At 37.3% G+C, this 25786-nt stretch overlaps 1 protein-coding gene across 2 annotated transcripts in view; it reads right to left on the bottom strand.

Annotated features, from left to right (window-relative positions):
• LOC120540126 (adhesion G protein-coupled receptor A1) overlaps positions 1–25786 on the bottom strand; it is a 671523-nt gene that overhangs the window by 395474 nt on the left and 250263 nt on the right. Inside the window, exon 7 of one of the 2 annotated variants that reach the window (XM_039770625.1) lies at positions 7098–7311. The exons of the other annotated variant lie outside the window; for it this stretch is intronic. Within the exon in view, the coding sequence (XP_039626559.1) occupies positions 7098–7311 (214 nt within the window). The remainder of the gene's footprint in view (positions 1–7097; positions 7312–25786) is intronic. 2 annotated transcript variants of the gene reach the window in all.

Below are 25786 nucleotides of genomic sequence, written 5' to 3'. Positions count from 1 at the left end.
AAAAAAAGGTTTAGTGTTAATACACTGTGCTTAAATAACAGAAATGTATAAATACAACAGGAAGAAGAGGCAAGAAAGCAGCAGATCTTGTTTCAGATATATAGTTAACAAATCAAATAATCAATCGTCTAAATGCTCAAGTCAGAATATGATGATAAAAAATGTAAAAGAAAGTATAAATTTAAATAAATTACAAAAAAACAGGCATCTAGTGGTTATGGGAGCAAGAAATTCAATAATAATGCCATAAAAACAGATTTGCAGTTATGGATTAGATACAAAAAACAAAGGTACAAAAGACTAAGAAAAACAAATTTGCGAAAATAAACACAAAGACAATGAGATACTGTACATTTGTAAACAAGGAGAAATATCATGCTGAATAAGGCACATACTGGTTCAAAATGGGTTAAGGAAAAAAGATCTATACTGGAGGAGATACTGAACCAAATAAGGTCACAGAAAAGTGGTAAAGCTAAAGGATGGAAGGAAAACTGAGAAAAGAAATATATGATATATATAAAATCAGCTAGCACAGAGGGTGGCCACAGAAGAAATAAAGATGGTTAAGGCACAATATGAATATGCTGCAGGTCATTGTTTGACTAGAGAGACTACCGTAGAAAAATGGAGTGGTCAAAATATTTTACACTTCTAGTAACAGTAGCATCTGAAAAGTAATCAGTTCATCCTATTTAAATCTTTTTTTTAATTGTAGAAATGGATTTCAAGCATCTTAGCCATCTCCACGGTATGATCTGGTAAACTAAATTATAGTATAAAATATACATTGGTACATCATACCATAGGTTTGGCTGAATCCTTGTGTGATAAAAACTTATCTGAGATTAGAATGTTTCACTTTTAAAAAATATTGTTTTGAAATGTACATACATTTTGCTTGCTGTTTTCATATTATTTATTAAACTTTTAATACACAAAGAAATACTGTTAAAGCTTACTTCTAATTAACCACAGAAAAAACGTGATGCACAGAACCCACCTCCCTTTTAATAGGCCTTTACCTTTTTTTCTTACATAGATTTATACATTATAGAGATTAACTTTGTCTGGTCAGGTTATAGGACACTGCAAGGTAACCCACAACATTCAAATACATCATGGCAAAACGATTTCATTTCAGAAACTGTGTTCTGGGTTTCAGTCATTTGCTGGGCTGTCAAAATTATGTGGGGATGTGTGTGGTATGTGAGTGATGACTTAATTTGCCCAGAGTTTGTCTGACTTTACTGGTGAACTCTACTGAGTTTTTCTTGCCTTGTATCCTGTTCTGCCCCTCTGAGATCCTGAGTAGAATTAAGTGCTATTGAAATTGTTTAAATATAATGTATGTGTCTTAATCCTCAACTGTCTGCAATAATAAAATTACTTCCTGTGCAAAAAATAATTCGGTTGTAACCCACAATAATACAGGTTTCTATACTGAAGACTAACAGAAGTCCACTGAAAATGCACCACCAGATCATGAGACTTAAAATATTTAATAATTATCCAGCCCTAGTTTAACAATAACGCCTTTTATTTTTCTAATAATAATATTTCTGTCTCAAATTAAAAATTAAGTATAAGGAAATAATATATTCCTTTATAACTAAAAGCCCTACATTTGCATACATGACATAAATAATAATACATTTTTAACATTTTCAGTACATTTCCTTAAACCAAGGAGGAAAAACAAATCTATTTATTAGCTGCAGTAAAAAGAACAGACGTTCTTAGAGGAAAAACTCCACCATCTGGACTTGTAAATCAAACCAGGACCTTCAGCACTGTCAGATGTGTCTTGTCCTTGGTATTGTTGTCTCCCCTTAATGCATGTCTGAGATGTAAGATAAGTGGGTCTCTGACAGGACCTAAACTGTTTTTACTTACTTTGATATGCCTTCTTCTATTCCATCACCTCTTACTTTGACTTACCCAGTTATTTGGATCTGGCCACATTTCTTAAGACTGCAGTAACTTTTGGGGCTGTAAATACTTGTGATTTGTAATGTTACTATCTATTTATTTGATTTTGTTGTGGTTAATCTCATAATATACCTAGCATGATTAGATAATAACTTTCGGCTAGACATCCCTTTATTATTAAAACTGAAACACAATGTAATAAATTAAAGGTTAATATTATACATGCTCTATATAAAGTTAGCTGACATCAGAGACAGTGATCTTGTCCTCTGTAAACACTGTATCTGAGAACCAATGTAAAGTAATGATGAAGTTGTAATTATGGATTAAGTCTAAATTTTACACCATACATTTTGCTCTTTTGCTGAAAAATTGCACCAACAGTATTACTGTAATGCACTAAATCAAGATTTCCAAGGAAAGATATATTCTGACTGCTCCTTTTACAAAATGCAACAGAAAGAATATTAATCAAAAAGAGTAAATCTGAACACATTTCAACAGCATTACCTTTGTTACATTGGCTTTCAGTGTATTTTAGGATTGACTTCAAAGTATACCTAACTGTAAATAAGACACTGAACAATCTAGCACCTCCTTATACTTGGGAATATCTATTTACATATTACCTATTTATAACCTCAGATTTTTGAACACTGACTAGCTGAATGTTCTGAAACATAACATAACTGGAGAAACAGCCTTTATACACTAAAAAATGTGAATATTTTGCCAAGAAAAATACTTCAGGCTACTACTGGTGAACATTTAAAAAAGAACTACTACAAACTTTAATTTGGCCTTTACATAATTTATTGATCTATTTTAAAAGATTTCAATAAAAAATTTATAATCATATTTTAAGCTTTGCATCTGTTCATAGTGTTAGATGTGACTGTTTCTTATAGCACAACAGTACCATTATTCATATACTGTATAACCTTTCCAGTTACTATTAATTTCTTTTGTACTCATTTTCTCTTTCTGATGTCTTGCAGTAGTGTTCTGCACAACTACTACTTGGTGGACATACTCTGCAGCTGTCATTGATTCTAGAAAGGGTGAATGAGTCTACTACTATGATGATATCCATGGTATTGATCCTTCTAGGACTTTCTTTACATGTATCACATTTAAGTACTTCAGAATGCCCAAATGGGACTGGATGGTATTTTAGGCTTGGGCCATCTAGAAGTATTTTTTCTCTTGCAACCACATCAGCTAGAGCATTTCTTTTTCTCTCCTCTCTGACCTTTTGATCATAGCATATGATATCAAATCTGTCACTGATTTTTGTCATTATAACCACTAGAGGCTTACAAAGCACACAAATTGAAATGTGATTTAATTTATGTTCAGCCCCATTAGGGATTCTTCCATTTCTTCCTTTAATTAATTTTTCTACCTTTTATTTATTTTTGTAATTTTTATTTTACTATTTGTACACCAATATTTCTGTATGTAAATGTACTACTATTATATAAAGTAATATCTACTATTTTTTTCTCTTTACAAAGACTAATGCATACACAGCCAATTAAACAACTGAAATACTTTAAACGTGAGAAGATAAAGTGCAGATTGTCAACAAAGACAGGTCCCAATTATCTTGATGCTTGTGTGATATATCTAGGAGAATTCACAGGTTTAACAGATCCCACAGCCATCATACACTCAGCTTCATAAAATGAGTTCAGTATGTGACAAAGTACAAATTCTGTGAGACACAGCTCATTTGCCTGTGCTGTTAGCTTACCATCAAATTGCTAACAATACTGCACAAAGAAGAAAAAAACTGTCATTTTTACATGGCATCTAAAACAGCAAAAATAACATTTTCGGTCCAGATCAAGTCCAACCACATCATAAAATCTGATCTTCCTCCACAACAAGCAAGCAAATAGTAATCACATTTTCATTTAAGGTACTGATCATATTAGACTGTTGAACTTGCACTGGTACAGTGTGTTGCTGAACCCACCACACAACGAAACACCTCAGAATCCTGGTTGGCAACCCCCAAGCAAAGATGCAATCTAGTCCCACCCTCTGGAAATGACCGTCTATCTGCTGCAGCCCTGTCCAGCCACTTGGGTTTTCAGCAATGAGGATCCTGCGAGCTGGATCTCACTCAGGGAATTCTGCCACATGGCCATAGTGCCATAACTGACACTCCCTCACAATGCAAGTAACATGCCTCTTTCAGGACTCTGTGAGCATCCTCTTGTTCGACACAAAGTCAAACTAGTGGTACCCAAAGATTCTCCAAAGAGACACATTTCCAAAGGGGTCCAGTCTTTGTTTTAAGTCACTGGATAGCACCCATGTCTTGCAACCATATAGCAAAACAGGGAGCACCAAGACTCTAAAGACTTGGACCTTCATCCTCCTGCAAAGATATCGGAAGTGTCAAACATTTCCAGCGACCTCATGGCCCCACATGCTCTCCCAATCCATCTACTGACTTCATAGGAAGAGTCACCAAAGACATGAATGTCGCTGCCGAGGTAAGTAAACCTCTCAACGCAGTCGATATTCTTTCTGCAGACAAGTACATTGCTGATGGCTGTGTCCAAGAGGTCATTAAAAGCCTGGGTCTCGGCTTTTTCCAGGACACTCGCAAGCCCAGACACTCAGATTCCTCACTTATTCTCTTGAGAGCCAAAAACAGAAACCCCCACGGATTCCACAAAGACCATGTATTTGTCATGGATTAATATTGTAACTTGCCAAGTCTACTCCTGAACATTTATAGTGGAATAACTGACATGACATCTTTAAAATTGCTTCCTTGGTTTACTAAACATGTTTTGTATATACAAAATACAAAAGGATTACACCGCAAAAATTTTCTGGGTCTTTTCCTTCACATTTATACAGTCAGTCCAGACTGGATTTAGTTGTTGTTGAAATACCACTGTGGAAGGAAGGATATCTTTTATTGCTGGAAGGCTTTTGGATTTGAATCCATTTGGTTAAACACCAAATAAAGACATCTGATGACAGTTACAGTGACATAAGTTTTTAATAATAATAATAACAATAATAATAACGATAATAATAATATTCCAAATCATTGGGTTCAGTTCCATACCCAAATCACATTTGGCTAATTTTAGAATCTTGAGTTAGCCTAACCTGTACATCTTTGGGATGTAGGAGGAAACTCAGAGGACCTAGAAAAACAGCTGGAATGGGCACTGATGCCTCATAGCTTCAGAAATGGATATAGGATTCAAAGACTGATTACTGTCTTTATCAATTTTTAATTTGATTCTCCATTTTTTCTGACACATGCCTAAGATATTTATGTCAGCTTTTGACAATAATCTGAAAGGAGTATTTCCCTAGATGTAGGGATTTTCTATGAACCAATAAATGAGATTTAAATATATCCATCCATCCATTTTCTAACCCGCTGAATCCGAATACAGGGTCACGGGGGTCTGCTGGAGCCAATCCCAGCCAACACAGGGCACAAGGCAGGAACCAATCCTGGGCAGGGTGCCAACCCACCGCAGTTAAATATATCATGATACCAAAAAATTCTGTACATTAATTTAAATACACATTAAAATTTCTATTAATTGACACAATCAAAAACATTACTAACATGCTGCTTTCACAGTTAGGTATTAAAAAAAATTCATATATTTGTCAGGATTCAAAGGAATTATTGTCATGTACTGTTAGACTTATGACTCTACAAAACAATCATTGAAAACAGTTTGCTGCTCAAATCGTGCTACCGTGTTACCCGAAATGAATAAAGCACTAACTTTTTGGAGAGTTATAGGTATAATTCTCGGCTCTTGTTCAGAAAGCGGATGCCACTTGGTTGTTTCACAATAATTAAGATTAGGTATATAAGTAGGTTTCACATTTATGTTATCATTTTAGCCCTAAAATAGTGACTTAACATCAGGGACCTATTTTGTTGACCTTAAGGTTAGTGTTTGGGAGAGGGGAATGCTATCTCAAGTGGCGTCTGCTTTCTGAACAAGACCCGACCCCTCTACTAGCAGGCTTCTCAACTGCGAAGTTGATTGCTTATCACTACTTTCTGTTGAAATGTACAAAAAAATTCTGTGTCTTAGCAAAAACAACACAATGCCAGTAGACATTGTACACTTACATTATACTAGTGTTATTGTTAGTATTTATAACTCTTTAATGTGAGAATTGCAGTTGCTGAATAAACACTTTTTACTTGAATTCTTTTATCACCTAAGTCGTTCACCGACGCCAAAAAGGAATATGCATGACAAGCTGGCAAGTAACCTTTGTAAATTCAGCTGGCACTGGTACCATGATCTAAAACACATGGTCACAGCAACATTAGAATTAGTATAGTCTGGAACAAATAGCTGAATATCTTTTAGCAGCACCCTGAATGTCTTAAATGAAACTCCTCAGTCAAACTGTCAAACAATTACAAAGTGTTGTTCCAGTGGTCCTTTACTAAAAACCTGAACAAGCTGGAGCAAATCCTCTAAAAATGACTCTAAAATGACTTCTAACCAGTAGGAAAAGCTGGTACACACTGACTGCAAACTGTTATTGCCATAAAAAAGTCTCAAATAGGTATTAACATTATAGGGAGTGACTAATAAACAAGCAGGATAATTCAGCTTTTGATTTTGTTTTTAAGATATCTGCTAATCAACATATGATTTTATTTTTAAAAAATTCCTTCTTGTGTGTATGATTTTGTAATTAAATACAGTTTGGAACAAAAAGTTCACAAGCCACTATATTAAGCTTTATTAGCACAAATTAGGTAAAAAGTACCATCTCCTACCAAAATTTTTGAATTGATGATTATTTGCAGTATTCATATATGCACTATAATTAGATAAAATGGTTTGCATTATATGACCATTAAACTCAAGCTGTACTTCTAACAAAAATATTTCAACTTGGCTGTATTATCAAGCATTGTCTTCTTGTCAACTTCATAATGTTTAAAACCTTCATTATTCAGAAGTATTTATAGGTGTTGCATAAACTAGATTTATTTAGATGTTTAAATGTTTAAATTGCAAAATGTTTATAATTTACTAAAATAGCAACTACGCATAAGCTTATAGTTTTCTACCTCAAGCCGAAATCAGATGTGTTAGCAATCAATGTTCAACCAATCAAAAAATAGTCTTTTTTCTTACCTGGTAATTAAACAACAATCATGAACTATATTTTCTTCAACAAATACTCCACTCTCTTCTTTTGTTTCTATAAAGTTTCCATTATGATACCACTGCACCATGGTTGTACTGTCTATGTATGTGGCAGTGCACTGAAAAGGCAGGCGATCTCCTTGAAAAACTATCTGTCTTTGAGATGGTATCAGCTGAAATAAAGGCAGTTCCAGAGGACCATCTAAGCAAAAAAAAAAAAATAATAAAATAAAGTCTAATAAATCTAATTTTGAAAAACTTGAATTTAAAGCATAACAGAACCACACCTAGCCCTAAATATCCAACTAGATATATTTAATATCTTACCTCTGTTTTTATCATTTTCTGGATACCCAGTTGCACAAAAAAATTGATGAATAATTTTTTTATAAACAGACTTAATTCTTCAACTTGTAACATTTTTGGAGTCTTTCAGTAACAAGTAAAACAGAAAACAAATGAATTAATCTTCATTTAAACTCAACTCCATTTCTGTCTTCATAGACTTAATATTCAAAGGTGTCTTCTTTAGAGCTTATCTCCTAGATAGAGGTAAGCATGCTATCTTCTATCGAGATGTGCAAGACAGAAGCACCACAGCTGGGCTGTAGATGTTTGCCCTAGAAAAACATGCTCGTTTTACAACCTTTATTGCTGTGAGAAATGAGACTTGTGTATTAAGGTAGTTGACATTCAGCTAATCCCACATCTTTATGACTTAATGTATGTTTGTAACACAGTGTGCTCTGTTTGTAGTTAGACTATTACTAGAAACAGAAACTGCAGCAGCTTTCTCCACCACATACGTCACAATATTTAAAAATATTAGGAAATATATTCTCAAACAACTCAATGCATAGGATGAAAATTACAAAAAAGTGTGACTAGGCTAATTCTAAGACTGAGGAATAAGCTATGAGGAGAGACTGAAGGAACTGAACCATTTAAGCAAGTGGAGATTAAGAGGAAACATGACTGAAGTGTCTAAAATTATTAATTGAATTACTACAGGGACATAATTAGAAACTTGTTAAGGGCAGATTTCACAAAACATGTTAGAAACTGTTTCCTCAAGCAAAGAATCATAGATTTACCAAGGAGTGTGGTGAATTGTAGGACTGTGAGGACCTTCAAATCTGAACTTGATGTTATTTTGGACAATCTAGGTGAATAGAATGGACAAGATTGTTGGGCTGAATGGCCAGTTCTCGTCACAATTTTTGTAATATTTTAATGTTCCCATCAATTGAAGTGACAAGAGAGCAGTTATTTGCAGAAACAAAGTTAACATCTGTCCAGCCTAACCTGTCATTTTACCATTTTGTTAGGGTTGTGTTCTTTTCATTATGTTACAGTACTCAATAACTTTACAGACTTTTTTATAAAAACAGTTTCATTTTTTGGCCCTTACAATTAAATTGTGTTCTACATACCATATCGATTACATACTTGCCTCTGTTTCTGTCAGTGTCATACAGTGTCATAATATAAAAGCATGTTCGTATCTAGGCAGCTGGCAACCATAAAAATTATTATGCTACATAGCCATACAGTGCCTAACCATTAAGTGTAAGGAAGGAATACTCAACGGCAATTTTCCCTCTAAAGACCATTAACATTACCATGGGAGCATTAGTTATATTATGGAATATAATTATCTATCTGTATGAAAAATCTAAAATGTTTATGCATAACAGTACACACTTGAAATATATTTATTGAAGTTCCATATCTGTAAACCATTCAGACACAAATAATTTCACTCATTAATCTAGCTGACGAGAAAAACTTTAAATTGTTCATGATTGTAATTTGAATAAATTGCAATGGGCAACTAAACCACATAACACTTTTAACAGCATATTGAATATTACTTGATTATTAAAAATTATTGAATAATTGATTTACATAGCTACAAGCAGAATCAAATTATAGATTTAAAAAAATAAATATGCCCAGAAACAGATTTTTGTGTTTATAATAAATAATGTTTTCCATTTATCCATTAATTTATTTATGATTGAATCCTTCTAAACCACTAGAACCTATTCTGGCAGTATCAGATATGAGGCAAACACAAAAATGTTAATTCTCAAATTTGATAACAATACAACAATGAATAAAAATTGTATCATGACCATTTAGCCATCTTAATGTCTAACTACAGAAAGCAAAAACAAGAAAATGTTTAGGCTTACTGTAAAAGGAATTTGATGAGGGGTGCTTGGTGTTAAATCCTGAGCTGATTTTCATAGCATAATTCAGTGAGCTCCACAATACAATTGTTTTAACATGGTTTACAGGTTTTTAACATGGAATATTCTTTTTGGAAGAAAGTGTTTTTTTCTGTCTTCAACCCATAACATATTTATGAATAAAACAATTTGTTACAACTTTTGCCATCTTGATGGTGGGACCTAAACAGCTTGAACTCAGACTAGAAGTTAATTTTTTCTTTTTAACTATGGGATACCTGTTAAAATATTTGGTCACTGAGTCTTGCATTGCTGTGTTGCATAAACCGAAGGGACTTATAGTAAAGGCAAAAAATGTTGGCAATGGTTGATCATAATACATATTTTAATGTTTTTCTAAAGGACATGCATATGGGCAAGTGTATTTAGTGTCTATAATGAACAAAATGTGTTACACACTATATAAGAAATAAAAGAGTGAGGCTAGCATAAAGTAAATTAAGCAAACATATTAAAAATGGACAATAACAATCAATGAAATGAAATGAAACACCACAGAGCTGAATATGCAGAATAGGGATGGACAGAAATACACACATGATAACAACAATAAAGAAAACTGTTACAAGTCACAGTAGCAATAATATGACATAACACTGTGACACTAAAAAAGTGCAGATCAACAACTCAGCAAGCTTTGAGGGTATAAAAATTGGCATCAATTTAGTAGTAAGGGGACTGATTTCAGAGCATAATGGGTGCTGGCAGAAATAACCTCCTATAGCTCTCTCTACAGCAGAGTACATGGCTTGGTAGTGACATAAGATGAGATAGCCTTGGACTCTCTGAAATTCACCAGCATCTCCTTTGTCTTGCCTTAGTGCTGTCCCTAAATTGTAAGTTACTCAGAGTATACAGAAATGGAGCCAATACAGTCTGCTGTGGAGCCTTTTGTTGCATATAACTATTTGACACACAGCTCTGTAGCTGTACAAACTGTGGTCTGACAATCAGGAAGCACATAATTCAGAATATAATGGATGACTCTAACATCATTAACATCTTACCCAACAACACAGTGTACATAGTGGGGAAAATAGTTGAAAAATCTAAAAAAAATCCCTGCATCTTAAACTGCAACGTGACTCTTGTAAGCAGAAGGTAAAGCAATTATCTAACCAGATGATCAAGGGGAGCCATGGTTAGTTTCTCTGTGGTCTTCATGGTTTTATATGTCAAAACCAACAGTCAACAATTATTTCGACTGGCCTTTCACAGGAAATGAGACCAGGCAGGACATTTTACACATTATTGTTAACGTTTTCGGGTGCAAACTCATGTTGAAAATATTCTGGAGAACTCCACTATGCTTCTTGGAAGACACCTTCGTTTCATAACATTGGGCCATGCAGTTATACCCAGAAGGTTTACAATGAATGTCAGCCTAGATTGGCAAATAGCAAACTGGCAGTGAGGATAAGAGATTGAATCATTCTAGCAGAAGAAAGGACATGGTGGTTGGCTGATGTCTGCAGAATAGGAATAACTCTGGCAGAATTGAATGTCCAATGGTGGTTTACTGCTATCAGAACATAATGCAGCCTTATAAACTAAAAAGTCCACACAAAAACGGATGTAATCCATAATGTAGTTCATTAGACCATTGCTATTCATGTCATGTGACTCACAGAGCACATTCCAGTTAGCAATTCCTTGGGCCAAAGATGACCTTGTGGTCAAATGTATCAAGTCCTATGAAACGTATATGCCTTTTGGACATTAGCATAACACTACATTGCTGTTAACAAAAATTTATGAATGTAGAAAGAGTGGACAAGGTAAAAACATGGTTAAAGTGTGCAAAAACCACAATTAACGAATATACAGTCTGGTCAAGTTTTGATTAAATAATTTATCATAATGTTATCAATGCAGGTGGAAGATGTGAAGCAAGGCCAACAATAACAGGCTTGAAGCAGTGGAGTAAAGAAGAAGGGAGCAGTGAGCATGACGAACATCTGAGGAAAGTAAGGAAGCGAGTGAGGAGGCACATAAGTCTGGGATGCCGTTAATGTATATAGGTAGGGAGTCAACCATATGCGCGGACAGCAGCTGTGCGAAAAAAGGAAAGGGGACCGGGGGCAGCTCTTGTGTGTCTCTGCTGTGAAATAAATCCTCTGTTGATGGAAATAAGGAATGAAACCACCAAAAGCAGAGGTCAGTTCCGAAAGTTCCTTACGACATAATGGTGAGAACGGCCAAAAAGAAGATGTTATTTTCGAAAGTTCGTTACAGGACACGGTGCGAAATGAAACATACTTGATGTTTGTAAGTACAGTGTAAAGGAAGAGCACGGGAAATTCGGGCTTCCTACGTGTATTGGAAATCACAGAAATAGTGAGGAGGGGTTTCCCCTATCTATACATAACGTTTAGTGGGTACACTCGTTTCCCCCCCCTTGGGTGTTGCAATAGGACATGAAACATACCTAACTTTTGTAAGTCCACTGCAAGGAATTAGCACGTGAAATTTCAGCTTCCCACCTATATGGGAGTGAGTGAGTCAGTGAGTCAGTGAGGGCTTTGCCTTTTATTAGTATAGATATATACATATACACATATATATACATACATATATACATATATACAGTATAGTATATATATATATATATATATATACACATACATCCACATATACACACACATACATATACACATATATATATATATATATATATTGTCACAGTAGGGGGCAGTATCGCTCCCTTGAACCCTCAGGTACCACGCCAAACACCTGGTAAAAGTGCCACAATTATTCTTTTTATTATAATAATAACGTGCACTAAGCACCCTCCACTCCACACTACTCATAAACAACCACAATACTCCAATAATAAATCAATAAACCAATCCTCCACTCCCAGACGCGTTGCCCTCCTACCACCCAGCTCAGCTCGCCGTCTGGGAACTCCCACAATCCTTTTATAGTTCCTAACCCGGAAGTGTTTCTCATCCTTCAGTCCATAATTCCCTATCACTTCCGGGTCAGATAAAAGTCCTTCCCTGCAGCTCCCTCTTGCGGCCCCTGTGGTATCCAGCAGGGCTGAGGATAAAAACTACAAAGTCCATGACTCCCTGCTGGTCTTCGGGGCATCTCCATACTGCAGGGAGGGCTCCATCTGGCAGCTTGGGGGACTTGGCCGGGATAAACTGCCGGGCACAGTCCACAATATATACCCTTTGGGGTGCGAGCAACTGTTGCTTGGGGTGCCAGAATCCATCGAGGAAGAAAAATGTAAAACATTATTTGTACAAAAGGTTAATTTATCTATCCATTCCTAAATAAATGGGCAGGGTATTTCGTATCAGTGCAATACGCTGCTTGTGAATATGGATGACTTCCGCTCTTACATGCACTTAGTGCTGCGTGGGTATTATGAACTATCGTATCTGTTGAAGTTCTATTTAAATTTTAAATATAAGTAATTTTTATTTAGGAATGTAAGTTGAATTTAGTCTTTAAGGAAGAAAAATGTATGCAATGATGACTAAATTTAACTTACATTACTACCAAAGATATTTCTGTCGACTAACTAGAACCTACTTATATCCAAATAGAACTTGAAAAGATATATTTTTTCGAATCTGATCACGCATTTTAGATTGACTTGACGTGCACCACATCGAGCCCGCATGCTATTGTGCTCTCGTCTGCCTGCCTCAATAAGTCACAGTCGCTTCGCTCTCACTTTTTTACTGTGAATTTAATCATGGCTAGTCACGAAAAAATTAGAAAATGGAAGGAGGATTACACTGAGTATGGCTTTACCAAAACAATTATTGATGGCAAATAAAATATCCATTATTCATAAAGCTTCAATTGGTGATCTGTTTTTCTGCAAGGGTTTGCGAAATCGGCCTCGTCAGTCACTGGGGGTGTGAGGGTAAAATGAATCGGGAAGCGCTGATATATATGTATGTGTGTGTATGCATACATATATATCTATAATAATAAAAGGCAAAGCCCTCACTGACTGACTGACTGACTCACTGACTGACTGACTCACTGACTCATCACTAATTCTCCAACTTCCCATATAGGTAGAAAGCTGAAATTTGGCAGGCTTATTCCTTACAGCTTACTTACAACAATTAAGCAGGTTTCATTTCGAAATTCTACGCGTAACGGTCATAACTGGAACCTACTTATGTACATATATACCGGCCATAGCCGCAGCTCGTCATCGTCACTCCCCCCACGTAATTGAGTGCCTGCCCATATAACGCTGTCCCTAACGCTGTTAGAATTTCGAAATGAACCCTGCCTAACGTTTGTAAGTAAGCTGTAAGGAATGAGCCTGTCAAATTTCAGTCTTCTACCTACACGGGAAGTTGGAGAATTAGTGATGAGTGAGTGAGTGAGTCAGTCAGTCAGTCAGTCAGTCAGTGAGTGAGTGAGTCAGTCAGTCAGTCAGGGCTTTGCCTTTTATTAGTATAGATATATACATGCTTATATATATGATGCAAAGTATTCACTCACTCAGCACTACTCTTCACTCATTCACTATTTCCCATTTAGAAATTTCAGGATGAGCATTGGGTATCCACTAAGAAAGGACATTTTGATATATCTATATTAATGGTTTGGGGAAGGGCTGGTCCAAGGCTTAAGAATCAAGAGCAAATTTCAAATAATCATTTACACTTGCATCTTCTGGAGTGGCATTGTAGCATGGCAGGAGGATGTTGGGAGCAGACGGCCTTGCACTTTGTGCGCACATGCAGGTGCGCCCACAACCCTAATTAGTGCTAACACTATGAATGCACATATATACGTCGAAAAAATGATTGAAAAAAAACGGTTAAAGCAGAGAGTGAAGCAGGCAGGGAACAGGGAAGAGCCGGGGCAGGAGTGAGGAAGCAGACAGCCAGGAGTAGGAGAGTTCCCGGAGGACAGAGTGTGACCGACACTTGGGGATGCAGTGATGGTTCTCCCCAGCTGAGTGACTTAAGTGAGCTGGAGTGACAAGGAGGACTGCAGCTCCATGTAAGTCTGAGAAGGCAGAAAGAAATAGGCAACTGAGGCCTGGACGGTGCGCCTTTCCTTTGTTCATGGGAGAAAAAGACCTAAGCCTAGATCCGGATTAAGAGCCCTACTGTGGAGCCATGGAAGCAACAGGGACCCTGACCTGTTGACCCCAAAGGAAGAAAGGCTGAGTCTGTTGGGTAGGTGGCTGTTCAGCTGCAAGGTCTGCAAGGATAAGCTGAGGAGACGTCAGATTTACTGGACTGCACTAGAGCATGAGTCTTATGGGACAGTTTCCTGCACTGTTGGTTTTAACCTCGGTTTTAAAGGAATATTTATTTGATTGATTTTTAACCTCCACAGTTCACCTGTTTTTATCAACAGTGTTGGGAGTGTGAAGCTGACCCACACCATCAAAGGGTTAAACTCCTCCCACAACAGAAAAGATATTTCTTGATATTTTTCAATAATAATGATGTAGCAAGTGGTCTGTTTTAAGGCACCCAATCTTTTTTTCCTCTCATCTCCAACAGTCTGCCAGTTAAACTCCACCAGCACAACAGTGCCACTCGCCAATAGCGTGGATGGACAAGTGAATGAGTTGAGTTGTTTTGAGGAGTAAAAAACTGAATGCTATGTGGCATGAATTATGGAAGAAGGAAGGTTCACCTAAGCTGAAGTAAGATGTAGTTACACACTCAAAGTGTGCTATATACTTCAAGTCTAGCTGCCAGGGAGTGAGAGAGAAATACATGAGAGAATGGATGGATACCATATACAGTATACGCATATCACACCATGGGGAACTCAATTCACCTTTCAATTTATCATAGCCTAAATTTCACACATGGAGCACAACTCACTTAGGGACATGATTACACCTTCACCTATGGTACCTAAAATGCTAGTGTCTTACACTGTCTGTATATAGCTCAAAATATTACTTCTTTTCTATAAGGTGCCATTTGCAACTGAATTCATACTTCACAGTTTATAACACCAAATACTGAAACACTTACACTTTGTACTAAAATGAATATGCTATCTGTATTTGCCTGTATCTTGATATTTTGACAGAAAAACTACAAACATTTACTGACTTGACTGTAACAGGCCTGTAAAAATTGAGAAGGTTGTGAATTTGTGTTTTATGCTGTAAACATCCTGCTGACCAGTACCTAGGCATGAGAATGATTCTGACTCACACTGTGGTGTGTTGTTGTACTGAAAATTTCAAAACACATATCATTCTCCTTCTAACACAGAAAAATCTGTTCATTGGTATTTTATGAATTGGTTGCATTAAACATATATTAGTATTCAATTGCTTTTTACATATAATCCTATTCTCAAAACCATTTAATCCAGTTCTTGGACTCCTGTCTCAGGAAGGTGGGGGTGAAGGTACATTTCAGTATTTTGTGTGTTTTTGTATATGATATAAGGATTTCAAATACTTAATTTATTGCATGGGAAACTCTTTTGTTTGACTATGAAAAATAAATACAATTGAAGTTTGAACATACAACTGATGAAAAACATAAAAAGTAATATCTGACTAAATTATGTCAAATATTAAAATTCTTAACATACAATAATAATAATTGGAGCTTCTCATTATTCACAGTTAATGCATGCAATTAACACATAAAAAAATTCCAGGATTACATTTTTTAATGCAAAACCCCAAATGTGGTGAATGAATCCAGTTAATTTGGCTGTGCTTCACAGCACTGCCAAATGAATCCAAGTCCATTAACAGTAGTAGCGGGTCACCAGCGCTTCATTGTTTCCTGATGAGTTTTATTCACATACACTAGTAGATTGCCATGCGTCGCTTGTAATATGGGATCATCCCATATCAGACTATAAAGTGCTGCTTACTGCACTGAATCAATAAGGAATGCAATTTTAGAACACTAGAAATACTGTATTAGCTCAACTAAACCCCACTAGTCCTAACAACTTAATTATTTCAAAATAACATAAGTCGAGTTTTGAAGGTCTCTAAAATCCTACAGCTTACAACACCATTTTGTAACTTATTTATGTGTCTATCTATGGCTTCCTGTGTTAATAACAATTTCCTAATGTTTGTATGAAATTTACTCTTAACAAGTTTCCAACTGTGTCCCCATGCTCTTGTTGAACTAATTTTAAAGTAACAGTCTCGATCCACTGTAACAATGCCTTTCATAATTTTAAACAATTCACTTATGTCTCCTTTTAATCAATGTTTGCTTAAACCGAAAAGGCTCATCTCTTTAAACCTTTCCTCATAACTCTTCTCTTGTAGTCCTGGAATCAGCCTAGTCACTCTTCTCTGGACTTTTTGTAGTGCATCCAGATGAGGCCTTACCAGCATATTATAAGGGTTGAGTATAATCTCCTTGGACTGAGTCAACACATCAAGCTATATAACCTAACATTCTACTAGCCTCCTTAATGGTTTCTGAACATTGTCTGACAGTTGATAGTTTTGAGTCCACTATCAATCCTAAATCCTTCTCATAAGGTGCACTTTCAATTTTCAGACCATTTTTACTTCCTACGAGTTATACTTTACATTTACTTACATTAAATTTCATCTTGCCATAAATCTACTCAAGCCTGTATGAGCAAACACTGCAAATGCTGCCGTTTGCCGTCCAAATGACCCCAGTTCATGTCCCATACATTCTCTTTTTGGTGGTAGGATTGGCATGCAGCTTTCTGCAGGAGCAGCTCTGCTGCAGCCGCCCATAAGAAGGGGATGGGGAAAGCCCTCAGAAGCCTCATCCCTGGAACAGTCAATACTGCCAGAGAACCAATGGGGCCAGGCCTGTTGGAGATCTGAACTATTGTGGTGCTGAGGCATCCCCCACTGTACGGTAGCATTCGAGTCCCAATTTGAGGCAGCCCATCCATGTAGGCACGTGGAACATCTTGTCTCTCCGGCATGATGATCATCTTCCTCTGCTATCGGGGGAGCTTTGTAAACTCCGCATTTCAGTGGCAGCACTATCTGTCGTGCGCAGACCTGGAACTGGCCAGATCTCTATGTGTGGGTACATCTTTTATTGGTCTGGTCTGATGGCTGTCATACTCAGGGAGGAGCTGTTGCTGTGGCAGATTGGCTCCTTCCAATGTCACTCTTTCAAGAAGCATATTATGAGACTCAGATTAAGGCACTCTCTGGGTCCCATGTCTGTTGTCTCAGTGAAAGCTCTAACTACAGAGAGTGACGTCTTGTTTCCGCTGTCTAAAATTTTTTAAAATGAGCACTTTTTCTAATCACAATGTCTTTGCAGCACTAGAACATGCTTCTAGCCTTTTAATGAAGTCATGAACATCCTTATACCATACCTGTTCCCATCACCATCACACACAACTATTCTGATGTTAAGTATTTGAGAGGAAAGAGATAGAGCTAGGGAGAGGGTGTTTCAAAGGAGCAGGATGATTCAAAGAATGAGTCTCTTTTACTCTCTCATCATCTCTTTCTGTCTCTCTCACATACACAGTACATGGAGGTGGTTTTAGGCAGGGTTAAATTTACTTCAAAGTGTTGGTAAGAATGCTTTCAACACGAGAAGTTTATCACTGCTACTTACTAAACATTCAAGAAGGCTACAGGATATGGAATAGGGCATGTAACAGTTCAAAAGATTTGTCTATAGTTGATAAATACAATAATACACTTAACAATTACAATCAGCTACTATCCCTTTAGAACTAGGCAGTCCTAAACATTTTTAAAAATTAAGAAACGTAAGAACTACAATGAACTAACGACTTGCATACTTTTAATAATACACATTACCTTAATCTAAACTTTCACAAAGAAATTTGCTGGTTGATACAGCAGTCTTATTATCATGTTCCCAGGAATCCTCTTTTTTTCAAACATACGCTCTATGAGCTGCTTGACTCCAAGCTCGATTCATAATTTTCTACCTTGAGTTTTAGAGCACAAAGGCAGGCAGAAGATATCAATCTGGAAGATATGTTGCATTCTGACAACAGGACTCAGTTAAAAAAACATAAGCAGTACTGATTGTGTAGAGCCATAGTAGGACTGTTAGAGAGTGCACTATGATGCGCTATGAGTACTTTTGATACTAGAATTTTCACATTACTTTAAGCAAACTCACATTCTCCAACCATCAACCAATGTGGAAACTACACCTATGAAAATAAAAAGAGCTTCTCAAAAGCTGCTCAGAGAATCTCTTTTATCTCCATTGGCTGGTATTTCTTGCTGTGGCTTACATTTTCTCATATACACCCTGAATAAACATTTGCTTTTTGATTATAAAATTAAAATTACATTATTCCTAATTCATTCAATTCTAAAATAAATATAATATTAATCTATTGACTTTTCTATGCTGTAAGCATTTTATTAATTTCTTTAAATGTGTGCATTATTTATTTTAAAACTGTAAAATTGCTAATTTTCTTACAAACTTGAGAAATAAATGCACATATGGTTAATAGTCTGCTATGCCACTTGAAACAGAATATCATAGCTGACAATCATATCTGTGTCACTAGGGCATGCATGACTATATGTTGACAACTCAAGACTAGATGTTTAGTACATCTGGTTTTAGTCACCATGCAGACAATGCAGGACCAGCAGGGTTGACATTATGACAAAGAGTGAGTATGAAGTGTTCTACTACTATTCTAGGTGTGATCGTGTCAGATGATTGCCATTGTCCACACAAAATATCTATCACAAGGGCAGGAATGTGTGATTTAAAATGCTCTGTAGAGACAGATACATCATGTAACATGCAATTCAATAGGGATTAATAAGACAAAATTTTAGCAACATCAACAGAGAAATAAGAAAGTCTTTCAGAAAAATCTAAAACACTATCAATAATGTTACCACTGGAAATTACAAAATCTTTTGCTGTATTTTAAAAATCATCTCAGCACCAAAACACCTTATTAATGTTTAGATAAAGAAAATGCACTGGTGCTCTAGTTATCAATGTTATCATTAATTTTCACTATTTTGTATCCATATTATTGTATAAATTATACCTTGCCATATGCGTAATTCATATTTTATAATATTTAAACACGATACATGCTTGCATTCAGTTTATTTTATATATACAGATGTTCATAAATAAAAAATGTTTTCCAGTATTATACTATATCAGGTTTACATCTCAATGTTTACATTTGTAAGGTCAGTCAAGAGAATACCAGATTGGAATTGTCACAGTCTAATCAATGATCAAATCTTACGTTGTATAAAAACAGTACTATCTTAAATTGACAATGTGGTAACTTCTACCTGGTTTAAGTGAGTGAGAGTATGTGGTAGTGTGCCCTGTGATAGACGTCCTTACCATTCTTTGCTGGTTTCTGCCATTGCAGGTATATTCCAGCTTTCTGTTACACTGTACTGGAAAAAGTAAGTTAGAAAATTTGTGGAGAACTTAGCTTTTTAACATTATTGGTTAGCTGAAATAACAGAGAATGCACTGTGACTGCTTTTGATCATACAACTTCAAATTTTATAACTTTTATGATTAATTAATTAAAACTCACATTCTTTTGTTATCAAACAAACTAGAAAACTGCACCAATGAAGACAGAATCGGTATGTGTGAACAGTAACCAAAGATTAGGATGGGAGGCTACTGTGATGCCACAGAGAATTCAGGTTTTCTGAATCATTTTTTCTCACTGGCCACTATTCTGTTTCCTCATATTAGCTCTCATTGGCTAATCAGGGATTTCTATGGCTAACTTCTCTCTCTCTCATTCTTTCCTAGGCAACGAAGTGTAAGCGGAAACAGAAGCAGACAATGGCCAACAGTGTAATGAATTGCGTCGTCGTTGAAGAACTCCAGGTTCTCGACAACCAGGTCCAGAAACTCCTGTCCAGACTGAGGTACCTAAGAGATTTGAAGGCTCGGCTGCTGGAAAAACCATCCCAGTCATCTGAAATCGACGTAACACATCGAGTTTCAGTAACATCGACTCCACGCTGTGCCTCTCACCTCCAAGGCCAAATAAGCTTCACCCCTGCGCCTCGTCGTCGCCACTGATGAAGACCTCGGCTTGTTTCAGCTATGCAGGCAGGGGGTTAAGGCTAGAACACCTCCATCGGCACAGGTGAGCATCTCGATCCAGAACTGGTTCGACCCTCTCCGCGTCCCAAGTTTGCCCTGAATTCCGAGTGATGTATTTGTGATCGGTGACTCACTCATAAGAAATCTAAACATCGCATACCCTAATCAGAAATCTTTTGTTTCTTGTTTTCTCGGTGCTCGTGTCTGTGATGTTATGAGACATACGCAGACAGTCTACGAGAAGCACAAGAACAGGGCAGTGGAATCTATTGTAATACACGCCGAGGTGAACGACATGAGACAATGACAGTCAGAGATTCTCAAGGCTGACTTCGCAGCACTAATCAAAGCCACGAAAGAGAGGACCCCGTCTACAAGGATTTTCATCTCGAGTCCCCTACCTCTCGTTAGGAGAGCAAACGAGTACTACAGTCGTCTGCTGGGATTGAACAACTGGCTGAAAGGCTTCTGCGAGAATTAAAACATCGGGTTCATAAACAACTGGGACCTCTTCTGGGAGAGGCCGCATTTCTTTAAGCGGGATGATCTGCATCCAAATAGATTCGGCGTCCGGGTCCTCTCCGAAAACATCGCTAAGGTAATTCGTCTCCCTTGACTGTCTATTTCTACTCCTAACCCTTTCCATAATGCTTTGCTAGGACATGATAATTCTTTAACAAAGTCTTCCGCAAAAGTGCACTGCATTACTACTCTGATAACTAATCTCAATGCATGTAAAAAAATCTAGGCAGTGTGGCATTAACACGAATAATTTAATTAGAATTACACCTTTAGATGAACAATGTATTAAATCTATGAAAACAGATTATAGATTAAATAAAAAATACGCACAGAGCGGCGCTAATAAAAATAACTTAATTTCTATTTCAAGTACCCATAACGCACATAAAATTCAGCGCTGCTCCTCCGAAATATTAAATACGGCTTTATTAAATGTCAGAACAGGGGCGGCACGGTGGCGCAGTGGTAGCGCTGCTGCCTCGCAGTTAGGAGACCCGGGTTTGCTTCCTGGGTCCTCCCTGCGTGGAATTTGCATGTTCTCCCCGTGTCTGCGTGGGTTTCCTCCCACAATCCAAAAACATGCAGGTTAGGTGGATTGGCGATTCTAAATTGGCCCTAGTGTGTGGGTGTGTTTGTGTGTGTCCTGTGGTGGGTTGGCGCCCTGCCCAGGATTGGTTCCTGCCTTGTGCCCTGTGTTGGCTGGGATTGGCTCCAGCAGACCCCCGTGACCCTGTATTCGGATTCAGCGGGTTGAAAATGGATGGATGGATAAATGTCACAACTTTAACCAACAAGACGTTTTTCATCAACAATCTTATTAGTGATAGGAAAATTGATTTTATTGCACTGTGAAACGTGGCTTAACTCAGATGGTACGGCTGTTTTAACTAAACTAGCTAACTAAAAAGATTACAATATGCAAGCTTTCGAGGCAACTCAGGCCCCTTCTTCAGGCAAGATGTAATCAAAGCTTGCATATTGTAATCTTTTTAGTTAGCCAATAAAAGGTGTCATTTTGCTTGGCTTTTCTCTACATTCATAATGGCTAACACGGTACAACACCCTAGTACTCCTCTTGAGGGCAATCGTCTCCTATTCTCCGTCTGCATGTCCGCAATATTTTTGGATACGCTTATACGGCGAACTGCTACAACGAAACAATGAAATCACAAGCGCAAAAAACGCGTAGATCCTCACGCTACGGGAGAACAAGGAACACTGAGTGAGCTGACGGGCTGGCAGCGTCAGCATGGGTGAATCCCCGAGTCGAGGCGGATTGGGAAGCGCGTCACGCATAACCACAGCCTGGCTCGTGGCTCGTTACGAGCCAATGCTCGTATTTAGATCCGAATTTTTCGCTCATACTTTCCTCTTATCTTGAATTTCTCATATACAGAGGTGATCGTATCTAGAGGTTCCAATGTAATAGAATACAATAACACGACCTGTCTTGAGAGGTACTGCTGTTTTTCTAGAGTTATAAATAACAATGCCAGTAATCCGATTACTGATTGATCGTCTGGTAAACTCAGGTAACTCAAAGGAATGCCTCCAAAATACTTACGGCGAAACTTGTGAGGCTATTGCTGTATTTTTCAATCAAAAAGTTAATGATATTAGAAATAATATAGTATATCTCCCCAACACTGTGGATCCTCTTAAGCCCCAGTGCTCCGTTATAAACAAATGAAACTCTTTCACCAGGATAGATTTACCTGATTTATATAAAATAATTTTTTCAACTGAGACCCTCCATCTGCGTTCTTGACCCAATACCAACAAGTTTTTTTAAAGAAGTATCAGGCGTGCTAATTGATAATATTCTTAACATAGTAAACTCGTCATTAGATACGGGGGTCTTCCCAGACTGCTGTAGTTAAACTCAAGAAAAATAATCTTGACCCTTCTGCTTTTGAAAATTTTAGACCCATGTCTAACCTGCCTTTCTTAAGTAAAATTCTAGAGAAGGCATTCATTATGCAGCTAAATGACCACCTCAATAAACATGCTATTCTTGATAAGTTTCAGTTGGGATTCAGAAAAAATCACAGCACAGAAACTGCACTTCTTAAAGTAGTAAATGACTTGCGGGTAAATGCAGACAGAGGCCATTTATCTATTCTCATCTTCTTAGATGTGAGTGCCGCATTTGATACCATTGATCACAATGTTCTTAGAAATCGCCCCTGATGACCCCGACACTGTTGTTTCACTAAGACAATGTCTTACTTGTGTTTCTAAATGGATGAATAGTAATTTTCTCAAACTACAGAAATTTTAGTGACTGGCAATAATGGATCTAATGAGGTTATTAGAAATAAATTAGGATTAAAAGTTAAGACGGCGGTAAAGAATTTAGGGGGTAACTGTTGACTGTGACCTGAATTTTAAATCGCATATTAATCAGATCACTAGGACAGCATTTTTTCACTTAAGAAATATAGCAAAAGTTAGACCTCTTATATCTTTGAAAGATGCTATAAGAGAAATGAGTTCACGCTTTTGCTTTTAGTCGACTAGAGTACTGTAACGCACTCCTCTCAGGACTACCCAAAAAAGACATAAATCATTTACAACTAGTGCAGAATGCTGCTGCTAGAATCCTAACTAGGAAAACAAAATCCAAGCACATTTCTCCAGGTTTGATGTCACTACACTGGTTACCTGTGTCATTCAGAATTGGCTTTAAAATACTGCTTATGGTTTACAAAGCCTTAAATAATCTCGCTACATTTTATATATCGGAATGTCTGACACCTTATATTCCCAATCGTAACCTTAGATCTTCAAATGAGTGTCTGCTTAGAATTCCAAGAGCTAAACTTAAAAGAAGTGATGAGGCAGCCTTCTGCTGTTATTAACCTAAAATCTGTAATAGCCTGCCAATAGGAATTCACCAGGCTAATACAGTGGAGCAGTTTAAAAAACTGCTAAAAACACATTACTTTAACATGGCTTTCTCATAACTTCATTTTAGTTTAATCCTGATCCTCTGTATATTCAATTAATTATCATTACTATTCATGGTGGTTCCAAAATCCGTACTAACCCCTACTCTCTCTTCTGTTCCTTTCCTGGATTTCTGTGGTGGAGACCTGTGCCACCACCACCTAATCAAAGCACCATGATGTTCCTACATTGATGGATTAAAGGCCAGAAGTCCACATGACCATCATCATCAAGTCCTTCCATGAGAACCCTTAACACTAGAATTACCAGAGCCTACGAAAAAACTCGTAATTCCATCCCACCTTAAACTGCTTCTTAAATCCCTTCACCCCTCTCCGCCAGCGCCCTTTGTCTTCTAAATGTGCTGATAAAGAGAAGCTTGGAGCAGCCGGCTATTCCATCCCCCCACCAATTTAGAACGTGCACGAACTTCAGCTTGATTGAGTATCTGGGAGTGAAGTGGAGTTTTAGAGTGGAAATAATAGATCGTTGTTTGGAACACACGCATTTCATGTCTGTTCCGTTTCTACAGTAATCTGTGTCAACACATTGTTAAAACAGAAACGTTTTTTATATTCTAGTAGTAGATGACAAAATGTAGGCATAAACTATATAGTGTATGAAGCCTGAAGTCCAAATAGCAAAGAAACATTTTCACAAGAATAACACAATTGCTTTTATTCAAAATATAACTGCAGAAACAAAAGCCGCCTTAACATGCGACATTGACAGCAGTTTATTGTTACTGCCTCTGTGGTTCAATAGAATCAGCCCCGCTTGGGAATCAAGAGGTCACGAGTTCGATCCTGCCCCTCCGTTTTGAGAAGTAAACTGCTCTTAGTCTTACTGTTTTAGAATAAAAGCATACATTTGATTTCAGTCTGTAACAGCCGGTGCAATTTATGATCCTTGTAAAGGTTAGCTTTTTTTTAATTCACTTTTCATTCTCTCAGTCGCTCAGAATCAATCCATACAACCCCATCTGACACGGCTGTTTTCACTAAAGAGCGCTATAGCTCTGCAGTGTACCACGATGCATACTAACGCCACCCCCCCCCGGGTTCTGACACACAAACGCTGGCGAAGCTGCCTTCTTCGTATCTCACCGTCACTTGCTTTTCTTTTTATTCAGTTTTATTGAGTGTTCCTGCCAGTCCCGCATGTTGCTGTATGCTGTTTCTTTTGTACTCCAGGACATGCAGAGGAAAGAATGGTAAAGACCAGTAACTTCGCGCTATATGCAATCATCAGACACTCCCCATCTGCCCGTGTCGCTCAAACACAGGAACATATATTGGTGTAAAAGTATAACAAAAGTGCACTTTTATTCAAGTGCACTTTTTCCATCGCCTTTTCCTGTAAGAAGCAATGTACACACTTCTCTCTATGCTGTGGTTTCTATTACACACCTGAAAGAAAGAGACAATATATGTGAAAATATAATCGCACTAATGCAATATTATTTGAAAACGAACAGCGTCAGATCGGGTGTGAATTTATGCAGGAACTGGAAATTCTCTGATGCGGACCTTCCCCCAGGGAAGAAAGTACAGTGTCAGGTGCTCATTCAGTGTAATAGAAACCATAGCACAGAGAGGTGTGTACACGGCAACAAGTACACGTGTCGTAAATGTAGGAAGGACGGTCCTTGGGTGTGTGGAACTGTTAATATTTGAATGTGATGATTTTATATAGCACGGAATGAAAATCAGCACTTCTTAGCATTGCACCATGCAAGCTGTCGTATCAATCGCCTACTGTAACTTGCTTTCTTTTTCTTCGGTTATACAGGTAGTTTTGAATAAAAGTGCACTTGTTTTGTTTGCGAAATGAAGTGTCTGCGTGCACTTTTCGTGGCATTACACGTGTATTATTTGAGCATGCCCGCTTGAGCAGTAAAAAGTAT

Source organism: Polypterus senegalus, chromosome 1, assembly GCF_016835505.1.
Source record: "Polypterus senegalus isolate Bchr_013 chromosome 1, ASM1683550v1, whole genome shotgun sequence".
NCBI lineage: Eukaryota > Metazoa > Chordata > Cladistia > Polypteriformes > Polypteridae > Polypterus > Polypterus senegalus.
The sequence above is the reverse complement of the archived record's forward strand: the minus strand, read 5'-3'. Positions and strand labels throughout refer to the sequence as shown.